The sequence below is a fragment of the Saccostrea echinata genome, unplaced genomic scaffold (genome assembly GCF_033153115.1).
Source record: "Saccostrea echinata isolate AGI-Se365-2 ecotype Australia unplaced genomic scaffold, CSIRO_AGI_Sech_v1 ptg000052l, whole genome shotgun sequence".
NCBI lineage: Eukaryota > Metazoa > Mollusca > Bivalvia > Ostreida > Ostreidae > Saccostrea > Saccostrea echinata.
In genome coordinates, this window is record NW_026889801.1 from 2,340,313 (window position 1) to 2,362,380 (window position 22,068).

Genomic DNA, 22,068 nt, shown 5'->3' on the forward strand with positions numbered 1-22,068 from the left:
ATTGTAATTGACATAGTTAACTTATAATGTACGGTAATTATTTGTATGTTGTATTAAGATCGGGTTCAGCTTGATCGGGATCGAATTCCCAATTATGAAATCCGGTGGAAACACGAGGTTGTGGTTATTTTAACTGAACTGAAGAATTGCTTCCTATACACATACATCTATATACATCTATATATCGAACAATTGAAATTTTGCTATATCTGTGATACCAGTAAAGGTACGTAAACAAATTAGAACATTTTGATTGTGCATTATTGACTGTGTCAAGCAGACGGCATGGAGGTAAGCGCTGGATATTCCAAACCGCGAACAGTAGTGCTGATAGGTCATTCGTTCATTAGGAGGCTCGGTGTATTAATAAACAATGAACGAGAATTCAATAATTTACGTCTACAGAAAGATAAATTTGAAGTGATAATTCGTGCCAGGGGCGGCCTCAGGACACACGAGCTGGCTAATTCAAGAGAGTTACTGGACTTTCAAGATATTCATACCGAGGGCGGTATCTGTTTCATTCAGATTGGCGGGAATGATTTATCAGATCCACGGTCAACACCAAACATCGTAGTTCGACAAATCATGGCACTGGCGCAGTTTTTGCTTCTAACCAAGAACTTTTCTTATGTAGTAATTGGACAATTGCTTCGTAGAAATCCATCAAAAGTAGGCAGTCAGTACAATTACAAAGTGATTGATACTAATAAACTCCTTCATGATCAGTGTCACTCCTCCACCAGCAATCTTATATTCTGGCACCACCGTGGTTTCTGGGACCCTGACATGAAATACTTGGCCCGTGATGGGGTTCACTTAAAAGACAGCAGCCATGACCACCGGTTCATGAACAAGTACCTACAAAGCATTAAAAGTGCTGTCCTCCATGCCTCCCATCTGATAGGACGGGAGAGGAATAAGGATAAGTAGAGTTACTAGTACATTGCACAAATGGTTATTAGATTAATATACATGTGATGAATTTTTCTGGCTATTTGTTTATATTATATAATGCAAGACAGTACTAGTGCTTGTAGTCTATGTAGGTATCCTTATTAGCAGGTCCTCTGCACATTATGTCAGCTGATTTTATAGCAATGCTGTCAGTGTCAGTATTGGTCAGATAGTTGGGGAATCACTAATGGATTCCTTTATAAATATAAATATTTATGTAAAGGCAACAAGTTTGTTATTTTTAACCTTCCTGACAATCTATTGAGGTTGTGGGAGGAATTGTTTATTTATTTAAAGTTGGTTGCCTATAATTATCATATATCAGTTGCAGCTAAGTTTGTTTATTTCTAGCTCATTTCTATCTGAAATGAGAATATACTTTTGAACTTTTATTTATCATGAGCTGCAATTAATGATAAATCTTACCTATGACTGACCTGTTCAGCTGACACTTAAAATGATACTGATATCTGATATCTTGGCAACAGTTTGTGTTGGCAATGAAGAGCTAACCCTTTTCACTTGATTAAGAAAAGATATTAGCATGTTGTTTCATATCAGATTGTGTTTATATTTGGGTGGCTAAAATTAGTAATATTATTATATTTTCATCATAATATGGAAATTACAACATGCTAGGACTCATTGTAGAATAAGATGCCACCAAAGAAAAGGAAAAATGTGGCAGACCCAAAGCCACCAAGAAAGAAGAGGTTGCATACTCAACATGCTGAAGCCCCTCCTGCACAGGAGGCTATAGGCGACTCTGTTGATGCCAATTCATCATCGACTTCAGTAAGCTGCCCCAACAACCCTTCAATCGACTACGATCAGCTGGCAGCAGCAATTCTTAAGCAACAGCAACAGGCTTTGACATCCAACAGTGCTTCCATGAATGCCAGTACCACTACACAGGCCCCTACCATTGCATCACAGGCTTCTACAGCTTCTTCTAGCGATTTGAATAATTCTAATTTTGTCAACACACTTCAGCAGTTGTTTTCAGGTGAGTCGGTGGCAGATACATTTAACATTAACAATTCACATTCTGTTCCATTATCAGTGGCCAATGGCATCCCCCTGGGCGCCAGTGTTCCAGTGCGCATAAAAAATAAAATTTGGAACGATCAATTCATTGACCTTAAATGTTTACTTCCAAATAGCAAAGATGAGAATATTTCAATTCAAATAGAAAATAATGCCATTCAGTTAAACCCACAGTCAACAAAACAGTCAATCATGTCTTTGCACCAATGGACATCAGCCTTTTTGATATTCATGTCAATATACACAGAGAAGTCACCCCAAGAGTATGCCAATCTGCTTAAATACTGTTTCACTGTTAGGGAGATTGGGAGTTCTAATGGGGATGGTGCCTGGAGATATTATGATGAAAATTTTAGAAAACTCCGGCAATCAAATAAGGTCCCTTGGCAACTCCCTATTACCGAATACATGGTCAAAGCCTGCACCCTCACTCGTTCGTTTCGCTCCTTTCCGTACACCTCAAACCGTTCAAAAGCAACACAGCGAGAGCGTGTGTGCTTCAACTACAACAATGGTACAAAATGTAAATACTCACCATGTTATTTCAAGCACATCTGCCAGACATGCAGTGAACAGCATCCCAGAATTAAATGTAACAAATCAGACCGAAGCAAATCTAACAGCAAACCAAACAATTCCAACAACAATAAAGCATGAAGTACTTTATCAAGAGTTGCAAGGTTACGACAAGGTTTTACTTGACTTTCTTGTCGATGGTTTTAAATATGGTTTTAAACTGGGTTGCACTGAGTTTCATTCAACCTCTGTTAAGAACAATCATTCATCCGTTAGTAAAAGTCCAATGGTAGTTAATAAAAAGTTGGATAAGGAATTAGGTTTCAATCGTATTTCAGGCCCTCATGCATTTAAACCTTTTGATAATCTTATTTGTTCACCATTAGGGCTAGTGCCTAAGAAACTGCCTGGAGAATTTAGAATCATACATGACCTATCCTTTCCAGAGGGTAATTCAGTAAATGAACACATTTCGCGAGAGAATGCAACTGTGCAATATGACTCGATTGAAAATGTAATACAGCTCATAAAGAAATTTGGGACAGGGGCACTTATGGCTAAGCTAGACATAGAGGACGGGTTTAGAAATATTCCAATCCACCCTTCAGACTATCATTTTTTAGGTTTTGTTTGGAACGATCAATATTATTTTGATAAATGTTTACCAATGGGTGCCAGTTCATCATGTCAGTTGTTTGAGAGGTTAAGTACAGCCTTGCAGTGGATTATGTTAAATAAATATCAGGCCTCTGGTATGTCCCATCTCATTGATGATTTTTTCTTCATTGGACCACCATCATCTCAAAAATGTCTCTTTGATGTCAGAAATTTTGAAAGCCTATGTCAGAGATTAGGGGTTCCTCTTAAGGAGTCAAAAACTGTCTTGCCAACAACTTGTTTGACTATATACGGAATAGAGGTAGATTCTGTTCTAATGGAAAGTAGATTACCTGAAGACAAACTAATCAATATGAGACAATTGCTGGCAAGGACAGTACGCAAGAGGAAAATACAATTAAGAGAAATGCAGTCTTTGATAGGATTACTTAATTTTGCTTGTCAAGTGGTCACACCTGGTCGTGCATTTTTGAGACGCTTAATAGATTTGACATGTCATGTTTCTAAACCAAATCAGTACATTAAATTAACTGCTGAGGAGCGTGCTGACATCAAAGCATGGCAACTCTTCATTGATCATTTTAATGGCAAGTCTATTTTTCATCAAGATGAGTGGTGTTCTTCACAGAAGTTACATATGTATACTGATGCATCTGGTAGTTTGGGTTATGCAGCTGTATATGGGTCAAAATGGTTTGTTCAACCTTGGCTAGATATCCATACAGACTATCATATTTCTGTTAAAGAGCTTTTTCCTATTGTTTTGCTGGTAGAAATTTGGGGTCCATATTTGAGCAATCAAAAAATTCTCTTTTTCACTGATAATATAGCAGTTGTTGAGGTTGTCAATAAACAGTCAAGCAGGGACAAAACTTTGATGAAGCTTATACGCCGTTTAGTTGTTGCTGCAATGAAATTTAACATTCTATTTAAAGCAAAACACATTCCAGGAAAGCAAAATATACTTGCAGATTACCTTTCCCGTTTTAAATTCCAGGAAGCCAAGAACTTTGCACCTTGGTTGGACCCCAAACCAACAACAGTCCCAGAACATTTGATTTACATCTAAGCCAATCAAGCAAGCAGCTACTCCAGGCATCACGGTCTCTATCTTCTAAGCAATTGTACCTCCGAAGCTGGAGCTTATTACAGAAATTTTGTGCTGATCACAGTTTGCCCTTTTCTCTTCCCTTTTCAGAAGGAATTATCTGCAATTTTATTGGGGATTTATTTACTCGGGGCTTAAGTCCATCCACTATCACCTCACATATTTCGGCTATTAGTTACGTTCATAAACTCTGTGACCTTCATGACCCCACCCACTCCTTTATAGTGAGAAAAGTTATCAAAGGAGCCCAGAACCTAGCAAGAACTGCTGATACCAGACTTCCAATCACAAAACCCATTCTTATCAAACTAATATCTGCTTTATATCACACTGTTCAGGAAGCAGACACAAGAGTCTTACTATCAGCAGTCTTTCTTCTTGCCTTTCATGCCTTTATGCGCTTAGGTGAACTAGTTCCTAGAAACAACACGTTCAACACCAAAGTAATTCAAAGACAAGACATCATGTTCAATGATGATAATTCAGTACAGATCACTCTGAGGTACTCCAAAATCATGAATGATAGACAGCCAGTAATAATTACTTTGACAGCCAATAACCTGAATTGTCGATTTTGTCCAGTTCAAGCCTTAAAATCATACATTGGTCAATATAAACACACATCTGGTCCTTTATTCACCTTCAAATCTGGTGATCCAGTTCCTCATAGTTTTGTGGCATCTCACTTGAAACATGCCATTAATTTTATAGGCTTGGACTCCTCACTTTACCTAGGTCATAGTTTTCGCATCGGTGCTGCTACAGAGGCAGCAAAGAATGGACTATCTGAAAATGTCATCCAACAACTTGGTCGTTGGCATTCTAATGCAAGTAGACGCTACATTAGAATAAATGCTTTCAAATTCTAAATTTTCAAACTTGGTCTTAAGGCTTGCAAAGTTAAATATTTCCCCTTATACATGTACTGCCACCGATTATCATAAATAGAGAAGTCAGCATATGGCTGTTCTCTATATTAAGAAGTAAGATTACAGAATGTATTTAGCTTCTGATGAAAACTTATGTTTGGTTCCTTTTTTTTTAATTAAATGTATAAATTAAGTCGTAGGTCAGCATATGGCTGCACAGATAATTTGTAAACCTCTTATAGTCATCAACTCAATATGATTCAGTTTGAATTTGAACTTGTATGAGGTCAGCATATGGCTGCTTATGTAAACTGTATTCTAGTCACTGATCTTTGCCAGTTTTGCGTTACTTAGACTGTGAGCTTGTGTTCATGAGGTCAGCATATGGCTGCTCATATCTTTTCTGGTCATGAGCTCCACATATTTTACTCATAAATTTTGCTTGTGTAGTTTGTGAGCTAATGTGCATGAGGTCAGCATATGGCTGCTCATATAAACTGTATTTTAGTCTTTAGCTCAACATAAGTTTGTTATTAAATATTATGTATGAGGTCAGAATATGACTGCTCGTATGTACTGTATTCTAGTCATAAGTTTTAGCAACCTTTGCTCTTTAATTTTGTTACATAGTCAGATAACTATATGCATGGGGTTACCATATATTTGCATATTTAGTCCATGCATGTACATGTTTAGTCATTGAGGTATGCAATGTTATGTTATTTGCATATGTTTGGTACAGGTGTTTGCACCAGTATGTGTACATTGTATTCATAAAAACAGGGTTATACATTTAAATCTTCTACAGCAATATTAAAATGAATATTGTCCTATTACTGAAATCAATCAAATAAGGTTCACCAATTAGTTTTATTTTGGCAAACTGTCTGTACAAAGTAATTCCATAAAATGCCTTTTCCTTGGGTGGCGCTGCATGCGTCATGCAAGCATTTAGCATGCCGTGTGGCCTTTCGTTTACGCCACCTTCTTGTTACACAAACTTTGTAATCATTATATAACAATAGCTGGGATAAGCACTAAGTCGCAATGTAACATATCAAAGTTGAAATTATTCATCATTTGCCCTTATCCCAGCTATAATTTACATAATTGTAGGTAATTGTATAATTTATGTGCTTTTGTTCACTCTTGTCATTTATCTGACAATAAATGACATATTCACTCAACTCAAGTTTTTCTTGTTTTCTTCAGCTGTTTAAGGAACAAGAACTAGCTTCGGAAAAGGCATTTAACATGTTGGGTGTATTTGTTTAATGAAAAAGTTGTGAATATAAATACAATTTTATGTCCCATAAAATGTTTTATATACAAGCTTTTTTACATTGTAATTGACATAGTTAACTTATAATGTACGGTAATTATTTGTATGTTGTATTAAGATCGGGTTCAGCTTGATCGGGATCGAATTCCCAATTATGAAATCCGGTGGAAACACGAGGTTGTGGTTATTTTAACCTCCACCTCCCTTCCTCCTCCCATAGGCAATTTTTACACTTCAAAGTTTTTGGGTCATTGAAAATTTTTTGCCTTGATTATCCTTTACTTTATTGGTTTTTAAACACTTGCTAGTCATATAAACTGGGTTTCTCTTTGTGATCGAACACTTATCTCAAATTTGTATTTTGTTTCATTGAATTATATACATATGTACAAGAGGTGCCTTTTGTTTACGCCACCTTCTTGTTACACAAACTTTGTAATCATTATATAACAATAGCTGGGATAAGCACTAAGTCGCAATGTAACATATCAAAGTTGAAATTATTCATCATTTGCCCTTATCCCAGCTATAATTTACATAATTGTAGGTAATTGTATAATTTATGTGCTTTTGTTCACTCTTGTCATTTATCTGACAATAAATGACATATTCACTCAACTCAAGTTTTTCTTGTTTTCTTCAGCTGTTTAAGGAACAAGAACTAGCTTCGGAAAAGGCATTTAACATGTTGGGTGTATTTGTTTAATGAAAAAGTTGTGAATATAAATATAATTCGTAGTAGAAAAGGGGCTGCAGAAAGTAGTTTTGGCACATCATCCTTTGATGATTCTTTTGTCATTGACATGACGAGAACAGTCTGTAGTTGTTTCAAACTGAAATATATTCATAATTTTATATGAAATTAATTGCAAATGTAGTTTATAATACGTATATTTATATCAATTGGAATTCGTTAATAAATCCATGTTTAAATAATTAGAATTTGAACCGGAACTTCTTTCAATAGCAATTTCACAGGACAGAGTTTTCACTTAATAATTTCATATAATAATTTGTAAAGATTGGAGTTGTTAGTCTTCTTGCATTATCTTTTGAATAGAATGCAATCTTCGTGGCCTTATTTATATTGAAGAAACCAGTGGCTCACTAAACAAGAGAAGCCGGTTTGAAATAAATAATGGGACCCAACAACATCTTTATAAATATTTCAATTACCAAGACCATTCTATATATCTATGAGGAAAAGATTTATAGAAAAAAAAATTACCATCCCACAAATAGCTCTTATCTAAATACACAATTCCGTAGACAGCTAAAAGATTACAGAATTAGGAAACAGGGCTCTGCATTTTCATATGGTTGCAATGACCACATCAATAATGTAAGAAATCTTTCAAGCACGAACATTGCCAATGTGAATGTAGGTAGACTTGTGGTTAGTGCACCAAAACGTAAGAGCAGTCATGGACATCATTCGTACAATATGCCAAATTCTCATGATGTTTCCTTTGTTTCGCTATTACCGTTCGTCAATAACAATTAGGTCTATATTATATTCGCACTAAAGTTTACTCTGTGCCATTGAAACATTTATGTTTTTTTTTTCGAAAAAAACTTAGGCAAGTCCATTTGTGGATTCTTCAACATTAGAATACAGAGTAGTGTCTATGATTGTGGATGCTGCATAGGCTCTTTAAACCGCTTCGTGATGCGGAAGATAATAAATTCGAATGTACCCATCGATTCTGTAAGCGTAAATTTAATAATAAAGGTATAAATGCTGCAAACAATGGCAACATTCCTTATCATTAAATCATTCAGTTTTCCATTCCACTATACTTTATGTTGAATTATACCTCTTTTATTTCCTTCAGATATTCCCTAACCGAAGCATCCAAAATTTTTAATTATAAACAAACTCTATAGTGCGTACATGTAGATATTGATCAACTAAAACAAAATCCTTCTTATTGTTCTTGTTCTTTCGACTGTAGTCCAACTCGACAAATCTATACTTGAGATGTAAGAATATATCAGAATGACTTAAAAGATGTCATTTTGAAAGGTTCTAAACTCAGGGAGACCAGATCCTTCAAATGGCGAAAAGAAAACTTCATTTCTAATTCTTATTCTGTCGATTAGTATGCTAGACGACGGGCTTAAATGAAGAGGAAGACCTTCACACTCTGTAAGAATGGATTAAGAGTTTTAGATATACATTTAAGAATAAAATTAGAATTTAAAAGGCAAAGTGCAAACTATTATTCCGTTTTCAGAAGACAAAGTGATGAAAGAATTAATTAAACTAAACGAAAAATATGTTTTGGTTCCAGCTGATAAAGCTTGTATCAATAAAATCTTTGTTTGTAAGGCTCGTTATTAGAGCTGCAGTTTCGAAAATTTCAATAATTGTGAGTTTGATTTACTGTACCTACACTGGATTCTAAAACTTCATACAAATCCTTACAAACAAAGATACATAGTAGAGTCCAGGAAATATTTCAACCAAGCCCAGATCCTTACTCTTTACAAAAATATTAACCGCTCTCAAGGAGAAACCCCAGACGTTTTGTGTAACAGCATATTCAAGAAGAGATGTAAATCAAATTTCTGTTCTAGAAAAAACAAGGAACTTTTGAAAAATTCAAAACTCACAAATTTTCCAAACATCAAAACTATCAAAACATTTGTCTCCTGTACGCTTTATACAAAAATTCCTCACAATATAAAGCTTTTTGACATCAAAGAAAACTGTTTCCTCGATGGAATTTATCTTGTTTTTGGTCGTCTACAAAATTACATTCTTAAAAATCATTTTGACTCTGCTTTTAAAAACTCTGAAATTGAAATAAAAAAGAGTCTACTGATGATGTAATATTCTAGCAACCCATACATAATGTTTTTTATGTCTTCAAACTGATTCTCTATGCAAGAGCACGTTCTGAGTAGGATCAATTTTTAAATCGAGACAAGCTTTTAAGAAATAAGTTGATGTCACAAAGATTTCAAGAATCCCTTTTAAAGTCAGCTTCTTGCAAAGTCTACGATCGTTATAAAGACTTTGTAATTACAACCTATCATTGAGCTGTATTTTGTCTGACATACTCCGTATACCTAATCAATACACAGGGCCAACGGCTGACGTGCCCGGTAAACAGGGATGCTTACCCCTCCTAGGAGCCTGATCCCAACTCTGGCTTTGAGAAAAGGAAATATATTCTTTCAAAATGGCAATATTTCTGGAAAAAAGATTAAGCATGTTCCATTTAAACAATTGCATGAATAAAAGATCACTGTTCCAATGATACAATACAATGATACATTCTGTCTGACAAAAGAAATCATAGTACAATGTACGTGGAGTTAGATCCCCTGATCAAGTAATTCATTCACTTAAAGTAGCAAATTTTATGAATTTCATCTTTTTTCGATTGACTTGTATTACATTGCAATGTTATTGGCTAAAACTGATTATAATAAAATTCTTTTATATTGTCTATCATCACTACTTTACATGTAGATTGTACGCATATATTGTAATTGAAAATATCGATATAAACTATCCGTTCTAAACACTATACTTATATAATAAGCTGTAATTTACATTTTTTCCCTAGAAAGAAAGGTAAGGTAGCAACAAAGTGACTACAATTTGTTGTTTAAGTAAGGTAGCAACAAAACGAATACAATTTGTTGTATATTCTGTAAGTTTATGATAAACTTACTGTGTGGATGCATGTTTTTTCCGCCTATTAATTAAAAAATGGGACATAAGGGAAACAATGAATTATGGATTTGAAGGGCAATTCTTGCACATGGTAAACCATGCAATGAATTATGTTTCCTATAGACATCAAAGACATATATTCCTTGAAAGAAAAAAAAACCATAATTTCTATCTCTCTAAAATTAGAACAAGATGTACAATATAATAAATCTCTAATAAATCAAATCATATAAAAGGTATGCATTTATTACTATGCGACACAATGGTAGCGAAATACAACTTTACGGGTTATTTCTTTAATCAAGACGTAATTTCGAATCAAACGCCATTTTAGCACTGCACTGCAATGGCTGACTATAGAGGATAAGGGGTCAGAATGTTAATATTCTCAAAAGTTAATATATATCGCGTGTGTCTTAATCCCGCATTTACAGCAACTGGTATCACTTAAAGCAAAAATTGATCAGATAGTGGATTCTTCGAATTGGGATGATGTTTCACTCTTCTATAAGGTTTGTCTCAGCTTATAAATGGCGTTTAAAATCGAATATGGAAGAAGTCAAATTTCTCGATTCATGATTGTTCAAGTAGAGGCCATTCAAGACTTAGTGATGACCATTCTGTGTCCGTACGTTTTTGGTCACATGGAAGTCTCGGCTTACCCTGGCAACATGAGTTCTTTTCATGTGGAAATAGGTTCTAAAAGGAATGGCCTGCGTGCTTTGAGGCCTACCTCAATAAGACTATTGCGTACCGTTTCTATCCAATTCTGGCATTGCAGGGCCCAGGAATGCTACTAGCAGTTTCACTTGCAGTTTGAAACCTGTTCCGTTGCCCTCCTGAAGACGTCCCCTTTTTGGGCGGATTTAAACGCTTTCAGCTAACATGAGGCTTTGTTCTAGCGCCATACTGTGAATTGGGGCACATTGAATTGCTCAGCAATTTCATTCTGATGGTGTCTTTTCATCAGTAATTCATTAACCAGACCTCCTAGAATTTCGGTAAGGCTCGGAATCTTTCAGGGTCAAAATCTTGCCGGATATCCATAAAAAAAAAGTACTGGAGATTGCAAAAAAGGTTCAACATATCTTAAATTCCAACTATATGACTTTCAATTCGAAGCTCATATGCAGATTCGTGCTCATATAGAACATGCTGGAATCATGGTTAAGTGATTCTCTATCGCATGTCCATTTCTAGACATTATTTATAGTTCAAGTACATTTTGTAAATTCAAAATTATTCTAACTATGAACATACGCAATTAAAGTAGACCATTAAAAAATCGTTTATTTTTCTTTTCAGTTTATGAGTAATTCCAAACGTACTTCATTTGATATTTAAATTATCAATTAGCCTGAGCGTAATTTGATAGAAAAACACTTGAATAGAAATTTATTTCTTATTGGTTAGAATATATTTTTGTGAGTACTGTGCATTTCTATGACCGTTCATAGCAGATTCAGGAAATACACTCAACAGGAAATAGATTAGCTTTTCCTAAAACAATGAAATGAGAACATGATTAGTCTTTAAAAAGGTGCAATGGGTGAGTATTTTTTTTTTATCTGTCTTAATATTACAAAGGTATAAAGTATTTCAATCAATATTGAAAATCTCGGTCATTTATTTTCAATCAAAATCATTATGTGTATATAAGCAACATTTAAATTTGTGTTGGTTATTGTTTAATACTTGTTTACAGACCAACAGGAGCCAATATTTTTTTGTTTCGGGTATAATGAGAATGATACACTGGAAGACTGTATCCGTATCTTCTCTGAAAATTCCCGAATTTTAGAATTTATTTGACCAATCTGTGTTTTATAAGTATTTCTTTAAATCCTTTATTTACATAATTATAAGGTTGTGTGGATGGATTTTATGGTGTGAATTGCTCTAATGCTTGTCCTTTCCTAGCATTTGGCCGGCATTGTAAGGGGAACTGTAAATGTAAAAAAGAGGATTGTCATAATGTGTTCGGCTGTAGAGAACAAGCACCGCAATCAGAAGGCAAATGACATTTTTATCACACATCTATCAGTATTTAATTTTTAATTCTAAAATTGAATTCATTCTAAATACTATTACGTTTTAAAATCCATAGTTGATTAAATGGTAAAAATAGTAAATTATATCTTCGCGCTTGAACAAATTAAACATGAATTTTATATCTGCAATACAAACCAAAGAAACATTTGCATGAAAAACCACTTTTATGTTTTATTTCATACGATATAGGTATAATTAAACATCGTATGGAAGAAGAAATCATGCATATAAACATGACAATACTTTTTGCAGTATATTCCTGAGTTGAGGAAGGAAATTTGGAGCTATTGTAATAACCTGAATCTAGTTTTTCATCTGATAAAACACCTGCTCAGTGCTCCATTTCGAAGTAACGCTTATGGGAACATTTTTTATAGGGCCTAATAAAATATTTTTTTTTAAATAATCGTACTTCATGTTCTCCTTTGCAATGTAGTCACAGATTCAAGCACAAACAGTCACAAGCTCAGAAATTCCAGTGAAGAAATGACGCATCACATTGACACGGCAACAGGTACATAAAAGGATTAAACTCTGTAGTGCTTAGTTCTTTCAATCGTTGAGTAGTTGCAGTATCCTTCAATTATAACCTTGCATATGCGTACCTATTCTGCACATTGTATTCAATCCCTACAGCAGAGTGTTAAAATATTTTTTTATCCCATGCTAAGCAGACCCACACTTATGGATCATTTTGCCTAGCATAAAAAATTATCTGTCCGTCCGCCTAGCTGTCCTTCTGTCAATCCCTGTAGCTTTCTCTATGGATGCTGCACCCTATACGATTGTATCTTTTGAACTGTGAGCTAAAATATTTTGCTCACTTTTGTTAGTCACAATAGCCTTTTGCATAACAACAGGGTAACTGAAAACCTTAATCTTTGCTTCTGACCTGCTTTTTAAAATAGTTCATATAACCTCGGAAAACACTATATTATCTGAAACATGTGAACTGTCTAAGTTATCTAGCATGTTCAATGCTTGTCGTTAAACAAAGTTATTTGACATTGAATATTGTCGCATTTTTCAAACATATTCAGAGCTGTTAATGTTACTTAGATCCGTTAAATTTTGAAGTGAAGAGAATTAATAATAAGAAAATATATAGCACGTGTATGACATCATGATATCCTTCTTTCATATCATATAAACGTTTATCATTCAAGCTTAATATTAAAAAAAATGGATTTTGTAAGGAAAGGGATCTTGTATGGATTTGGGTTCGTAACTTGCAGTATTTTGTGACTTGAGGAAGTCTGAGAGATCGTTAAACTGAGCACCTATTGATAAATAAACTTAAAAGTAGTCTTTCAAGTGGTTTATATGTGTTACATGTTCACTGTTCAGCAATGAATACACAGTGCTTTTCACTAATATTTTTCAACTGCGTTTACCAAAAGCCTTTTAAATGAATAGGGACAAAACATGCATAAAGACGGTAATCTTTTGTATGCTCCATGCTTTGTCCTGCACTTTCTTACCCTGCTCTGACACCTTTATACCGTGTCTTTATTATTTTTTTTTTCATTATTGCAGCAAATAGAATATGACTTAGTAATATACAGTTACAGCTAACGAGATTACTAGTATAATGAATGTTCGTTTACACTAAAGTTATTTTCTTTCCCTATATTTCAAGAATGATGAACTTACCGATAATGAACATAATATATTTACGTTTATAACAAATACTGACACTCCGATATTATTTGCTGTAACAAGATAGTCTGTATAAATTAAGAATTGAGAACAAAATCACAGAGCTTTAGCCATTGAATTTACCTATCACACCAAAGGTATATTCTTCCTCATGCGCATAGGTATACTTTATGTTTTCTAATGGAAGTAAAGTATGCTATGCTACTAAGCAAATTTTACTGGTAATTCATGCCCATAAGACGCAATTTTTGCATTCAATTTAGATTTGATGAGGCTTAAGAAAGACTTCTAGTCCCGCTTCCTAAAAATATAGGCGTTATTATTGATGAGACACAGCAGTAAATAAGCTTTGTTTCTAATAATATACTACAAATGACAAAAGAAAATAAAATAAACTGAAAATATATCATCTTTCGGAGAAAGGAGCTTGAAAAAACAATGCAGCGATGGCTTCGAAAAAATATCTTTTTTTTAATATGCCTTTAACAGCGTGGAAAGTATCAAGTTCACAAAGATGTGATGAGTGAGTTTTTTTTTTACTATCCTAAATATGACAATTGTATAAATCATCAGTCTTTAAATTGAAAGTTTGTGTCAGGCTTTCCAAACAATATCTTCACTAATGTGCATTCAAGCATTCCGTTGCTGTTTGTTGAATATATAGCCTAAAATATGTTTTTAGACCCAAAGGAACAACCATCTGTTATATGTGGAATGGTACACTGAATGTTTGTATCCGTATGTAGTATTTACTCTGAATGTTGGAACAATTTAGTTTCTATTAGTTTTTTTTTTTTTCATCATATCATTTTCTTTCTGTATTTTCTTTATTTTATTTAGTATTTTTGTGTTTGTAAGGTTGTATGGATGGATTCTATGGTGTGAATTGTTCTATCCCCTGTCCTTTCCCAAAGTTTGGTTGGAAATGTGAAAGTAACTGTGAGTGTAATAGTAAGAGCTGCCATCACGTGTCTGGCTGTAGAGAAACAATATCGCAATCAGAAAGCAAGTGAAACTTGTAGAAAATCATTTATATTCAACATTTGATTTAAAGTTCAATTTTCCATCTCAAATTTAAAAATCATATATTTAGCAATATACCGTTATCACTTTCATGAAGAGTTCATGATTCACAGTTGATTTGATACATAAGAGCATGTTCTTTGTTCGATTAATTTTCTAAATCAAAGACGCTACTGACACAAATGTTTATGCTACAAGGGTATCTCCAATCTCGTTTAAATTCAACATTTCACAAATTTCATGGTCAATACAGCTATTTGTTATACCTTTAAAAATTTTTCCTATACAAATCAATACTAATAAAAGTCTAACATTCCAATGTTTTACTGAGCGGGCATAAAAACTCGATGTTTGACCGCAGAGTGAGATATTGGTCCATTCGATGAGATACTGGACCGCTTACGTCACATAATGGGCGGGGTCAGCTAAATCTCATTTGCATTCGTTGGTGGTCGACATACATGTATTTCAAAAAAAAAAAAAAAAAAAAAAAAAAAAAAAAAGAGAGAGAGAGAGAGCACAGTGGGTTTTACCGGTCGACGGGGAAACCTGTTGTAACCTCTGATGTTTTCATCAGCAAAATTGCATCAAAACCTTCTGTTCTTAAGTTTATTTGATCAGGCCCCACGGCCATAAAATTTTAAGAATTCTCAAAAAAAATTCTCATCTCAAGTCTTGAGAATTACCATAAAACGATTTGAGAATATTCTCAGCTGAGTAATTCTCAAGACTTGAGTTGAGAATTTTCTCAAGATTTTTTTTTTTGCGAGACTGTTTTTGCGGATTTTGTTTTTCGCTGATTGAAGAGGAGCTCTTTTTTTGTCTAAAGGTAAGACCACATTGGTTAACTGTAAATAACACGTATCGTCACTCGTATCGTCTGCCTTTTTTTTTGGGGGGGGGGGGTAAAATACGTATATGTGAAAAAAAGTTGTTTGCTTTATATATTGACATCAATGGAAAAGAGAAAGCGGTCTCAAAATTGGAACAGTGGGGAAGAGGTGGTCCTAATAGACGTGCAGACACGTTGTTTGTGTCCTAGAAGGGAAGTGGGGCGAAGGGGAAACTAAATTAAGGGAGAGGGAGTGGCAGTGCATTGCCGATGCTCTTAACTCGTAAGAATGGTAGAAATTACTTTACTTGTCGCGAATTGTAAATACAAGGTCTACCAGACATTACTGTATATATTGCATATTTATTTTTATACTTTGGGATTTCTAAATCTATTTTTAACACATTAAAGTTACACATGTAGTTGACTTCAGTTTGTGCAGTTCTGAAAAAAAAAAAAAAAAATATTTATATTTACTAAATATGTACTAAATAAAATGACGAGAACTCACTACATGGGGATTTTTTTTTTGTAATTATGTCAGTCCTGAAATACAGGGAGGGACGCTGCTGGTCGTTTTTCAAAGTGTATCTGACGGGGAACGGGGCTCAACCCCCCCCCCCCCCAACGAGAAAACATTGGAGGGGGACTTTGACCAAATAATAATTTAATAATAATAATTTCAAAGTGCTATTTTTGCAAAAGACTATAATCACAGAAAAGAAAGCCCCCCCCCCCCCACCTTACCCATCCCACTCCCATTCCTCGATTATTATAGGTTGGTCATAATTGGGATTGAGTCAAAGATTTATATTAGTCAGGAATCATCTTAAAAAGAATTTAAAATCAAATTTTTATACATAGTTTAGGGTAGAACTACATTTGTAGGCTTGACTATAATGCTAGATATACCGTGTTTTTAAAATGGTTAAATTTATGGATTTAGATAAGTCATTGGCATTGTTATTCATCTACATTGACCCATAGGCATACAATTTTTCATTATTAATTACATGTAATATTTATAATTCAGCTTATATACACTTCTGAGTGTTTTATTATAGCCTGACTGAATGTATAGTTCAGAAATAGTTAAATACTGTATATTACTTCTTCTTTTTTTTAGACAATTTGACACCATGAGAAGAGATGTGCAAGAAGTAAAGAAGAATTACAGTAATTCAGTATCAAATCAAGAAGTAAGAATATCATAATAAACACTTAATACATTTATAATTCTGTGTATGACACTGGTAAATATTAAATGCTTTGAATTCTAAAAATTATTCTGAAAAAGAAAAAAAATCTTTGTTGTACATATGTTTTTCTACAATTCTTTTAACAATGTGTTTAATCTTGATCAAAATTGGTACAATAGGATTTCAATTTAAAAAAAAAAAAATATGTAAGGTTAGTGTACAATGAGTTTCATGCATAATATTTATGAAATATGACTGAGTCAATTCTAAAATTCTGACCCATACCTAGACTCACCAACAAATTTGCAGATGATTTCTTTTAAACAGGCAAAGATAATTTAGATGAGGTGAAAAGACCGAAAACTGATGGAGGTCCCCTGCTCCCACCATTTACCCCTGGAGAGGAGACATTCCTCAAGCTCTCTAGTGGAGAACCACATTTGGAAGGCTTAATTGGAGGGAGTAATAGACACAGATGGTAGATGAAATAGCTTTTGTATTTAAGTAATTAATATTAAACCTCTCTAAGTTTGTAATCTAATCAAATCATTTTGAACTATTTTTTAAGAACCATTTTCATCAATGAGCATTGCACTTGTACCTGCATCTAAGCTTGTTGAAAACTCCACATCGGGAGGTACAGTGTATCCTCTCTCTCTCTCTCTCTCTCTCTCTCTCTCTCTCTCTCTCTCTCTGTGCAAACATAAGGGCACAAAAATAAAAAAAGTATAACTGATTAACTCTTTTACTTCCCAGAGCCTTCATGAATGGTAAAAGATGTCCTTTCAAAGTGATTTAGAATTTTTTTGTAATAGTGGCTTGATTTCTTTTTTAAAGTTTTGTTTTAATTTTTTTTATTTCAATTTTTATAAGACTGCACACCTCAGGGTGAGGAATGTAAGCTCATCGATATCAAAAGAAAAGAGAAGAAAGGTTTGTACACTTTAAACATTTATAATTTGCATTCACTCAAAAGCTTTTATGGAATAGTCTTTAAAATTAAAATTAATTTTATAGAATATGGGTCAAAAAGAAGAAAATTAGAAGAATTGGAGGAAAAAAATCTCATTTTAGATAACAAGAGGCTTGAAGAGGAAGTTCCTAGAATCAAAGATGAAAGGGAATTACACATGTAATATGTCTAAAGAAGGAGGTGTTATTATTGCAAAAACAAAAACTCATTTGCAAAATGCAAGCATCCTATCAATTTTTTTAGAACAGTTGTCAACAGAATCTTAAATCTTCATTAATGTATAGTTGATGCCACATTCATTTTCTGGAGAATATTAAGGTAACAATGAAAGATCTAGCAGGGGAAAAAAAGAGGTGATTCTATTCTGTGTTATTTAGATAGGTCAAAGTAAATGAAATTTAAATCTATATTTGCATTGTTTTTTGTGCTAGAGAGGGGCATCAATAGGTGAACGCAATTTTGCATGGGAATATATAGAAGAAATATCACATAAAATCTTCTGCAGAACAGCTCAGAGAAATCCACTGGTGATGGCAGCTCTTTTTAGAATTTCATCCTTAATTCCTAACTGGTTTCGAAAGAACTTCAGTTTACATAATGTCAGGAGTACTCTGCATTAGATTTATCTTCTGGTCTAGTGGTTTTTGAAAAGAAGTTTTTTTTTTTCAAATGACCCTACCAAATTTTCACTATTTCTTAATTATCTCCCTTTGAAAGGGGGTATTGTCCTTCAGTTGAACAAACTTGAAGCAGCACATAGGATAGATTCCATATCTGGGTATTTTTTGTACAATGTAAGAGTCTACACTGTCCAAATCATTATTGTGAATAAGGCACCAACAGACAAAGCAGGCATTATTCCTCACTTGCTAAGATAACCTTTATGTAATATTGAGGTAAAGAAAAGAATACAATATACATGAGTTAAAATTTACAATAATTTCATTACATGAGAAAAAAAGACAAACAATTATAGGATTGCAGCTCATTCGTTTTTCAAATACAGAGAAATTTGAGAAACTGAAATCTTTGTGGCATTATCTAGAAAAAGTCTCAGAAGAATGCATTTGTGAGGACCCTTCTCTTCAAAATCCCATCATTTCTTTGTGGTATACAATGAACATCTTGGTGCCTAACATTTCCAAGATCAATGTCTCTGCAGTCATTGTTAATAACTTGTCCCCTCTCTCTATACTGATCTTGTGAAGAATGCAGCATGCAGTGATATAAATCATTGCTTGATCAGGGGATGTTCTGAACCCTGTTGTTGTAGAGCGTGGAATTTTCTCTTCAGTACACCAAAAGTCTGTTCAATGGAAACTCTTGTTCGACATAGACTTGCGTTAAATCTTTCTTCCGCTGGTGTTGTAGGGCGTCATAAAAAAACCTGGAAAAAGGGTATCCAGAATCTCTGAGCAGCATTCCATCATGAGTACCTATATAATATATTATATATAAATTATCCTAAGTGAAATTCAATTAAATCAAGGTAAATTAAATTGCAGGAGAATGTTAATGGTACATCTAATGAATAGAAATTTCCATAATTATTTAATGGTTATACTGATATCTGTACACTAGTATGTACATTATATTTTAAAACTTTTGAAATCAATAATCGAGTTATTATACAGTATTTCACATGTTTTATTTCAATTCAAAGCCATTTTAAATTAGCACCTACCATTTTCAAATGCTTGAGACAAAGCAGAATTTCTCCAGATTCTAGCATCATGAGTTGATCCAGGCCATCTTGCACATAATGATCTAATGCAAAAAAAAAAAAAAAAAAAAAAAAAAAAAAAAAAAAAAAAATTAGGATCACACACCATCTATATAATTATAAAATATAAATCCACCGGCAAGTGGTGGCGTCTCCATATGAGTGAAAAATTCCCGAGAAGGACGTTAAACAACATACAAACAAACAAACAAACAAATTTTAAAAATATCTCACTTTTTCAGTATTATATGAGCATTTTAGTAAGGCTGCTTCAAAACAACGTTGACATTACTTACTGAAAACGTAATGTCGTCGCATACATCAAATTCAGTTTCCAAACATTCTTAATAAACTACATTTTTAAAATAACTTTAATCATTTTGACACATATCAACTTGAGAGTTGTTTTTCTTCTAAGCAACTAGTATGTAATTATTCATGAGGAAAGTCGCATACTATCTTCATACTATAATAGAGCAGATCTAGTAATGGAGGGGTTGGGGTCTAGACAGGATCTAGGAACTGTTTTTATTCAGTCGAAAAATTACATGTAATACTTGTTGAATTCCACACAGGTTATTCTTTTTATAATTAATACTCTACCTCAATTTATAAAATATATAAAACACGTGTAATATTAAAATATAAAAAGATCTATATAGAAGTTTCAGAAGGGCACCTCGCGCAATTAAAGCGGGGCATCCCCTAAGAACACATCGATCCCGATATTAAAAAAATATATTTTCCGATATAAGCACACATTCACTCACCTATATATATGCACGTTTCTTTATCCCCTATAACTTTGTTACGAAGGGATAATAACACCCTATGTAATTCTAATGGGAATTAAACTCAGATACGCCATGATTTGTAAACTTTTTTTTTAAAGTTTCATAAAAAAATCATAATTTATAAAAAAAAAAAAAAAAAAATCTGTTCACTACTTCCAAGAAGATTATTTTATTTATCTTTTTTTTAAATACTTTAATAAAAATGTTTAAATAATTAAGTTTCCATTGTTTATACAACTCAGTTTCTTCGCCTGTCTAAGTTATGGAATAGAAACAAAAAGAGGCACATAATGATGTTAAAGGATTGTTTTATAAACGTTTATTCCGTACTTGAAAATTTAAAATTTTTGTCAACTTCTTACCTTTTAAAGTAAATCACATGTAATCAAATGTTTCTGTACTTTTTTTTTTTTATTTTGAGGCAACTGTGCCCTCGATGCTACTATATCTCTTGAAAACACCAATTATCGTTCATCATTTCTTAAAAGGGCAGCTAATCTATATATATATATATATATATATATATATATATATATATGTATATATATATATATATATATATATATATATATATATATATATATATATATATATATATATATATATATATATATATATATATATATATATATATATATATATATATATATATATATATATGTATACATATATATATGTATATATATATATATATATATATATATATATATATATATATATATATATATATATATATATATATATATGTATACATATATATATGTATATATATATATATATATATATATATATATATATATATATATATATATATATATATATATATATATATATATATATATATATATATATATATATATATATATATATATATATATATATATATATATATATATATATATATATATATATATATATATATATATATTGCGAATTACCCTATATTCACTCAAAATTCAATCCAACTTAAGATTGTTATTGCAGAAAGGACACTAAAAGAACTGGAATTTTCAATATTTTGACTTTATACGAGACTGTTGGAACTTGATTAAGAATTTATTTGTCCATAGTCTGTACGGTTTAAATTTGAACTGTACGCAAAACGTGCTCTTCCCTACAAAAAAGGGAATGAATTTGCGTTTGCATGAAATATGAAGATAACGAAGAGTTTTCAATCTCGAAAGTCCAAGTAAACGATACAAATTTGGAGCAGAGCAAACATCGACTTCAAAATTTAGAGGTTGGATCAGGTGCCAGGGAGGAGTGAGCATCCCTTACACACAGGTCACACCCGCCGTGTGCACCTTTTCATGATCGAAAAAAAAAAGCCGGGGAAAATCCGTAAACAGTCCAGTGTATAAAGAATGGCCTAACAATTAGTATGAAAGACGTCAGTCAGCAATTTCCTCAATAATAGGTTGAATGTGCTGACAAGGTTATTTATCGACCATAAAACTTGCAAAATCATAACTTCAACCGAGACTGTTGATATCCTTATTTCATCAGCTTGTTTATCAATAGTTTACCTCGTTTTAGAAATTTTTCATACGTAGAGCATGCTCTTGCTTATCGAATCAACTGAGAGACCAAAACCCCATAAGCAGATGATAAGGGTATACATGTAATGCTACATAAGTAAGGGAAGTTGACTATTGAAAAATTGAAGTTGTCACGTTTATCATTAAGCTTTGTTGTTAGGTTACCATTAACGTCTTTTTCTAGTAAAAT

At 33.0% G+C, this 22,068-nt stretch overlaps 1 protein-coding gene across 1 annotated transcript; it reads left to right on the plus strand.

Annotated features, from left to right (window-relative positions):
- The first annotated feature begins 285 nt into the window (after nucleotides 1-285).
- LOC133204262 (uncharacterized) lies at nucleotides 286-933 on the plus strand. The gene has a single exon (XM_061340003.1). It carries the CDS (start codon nucleotides 286-288, stop codon nucleotides 931-933), a length of 648 nt encoding a protein of 215 aa, XP_061195987.1.
- Nucleotides 934-22,068: the final 21,135 nt, after the last annotated feature.

Coding starts and splice junctions, on each gene's coding strand:
- LOC133204262 (XM_061340003.1), top strand. CDS start 286: ATGGAGGTAAGCGCTGGATATTCCAAACCGCGAACAGTAGTGCTGATA.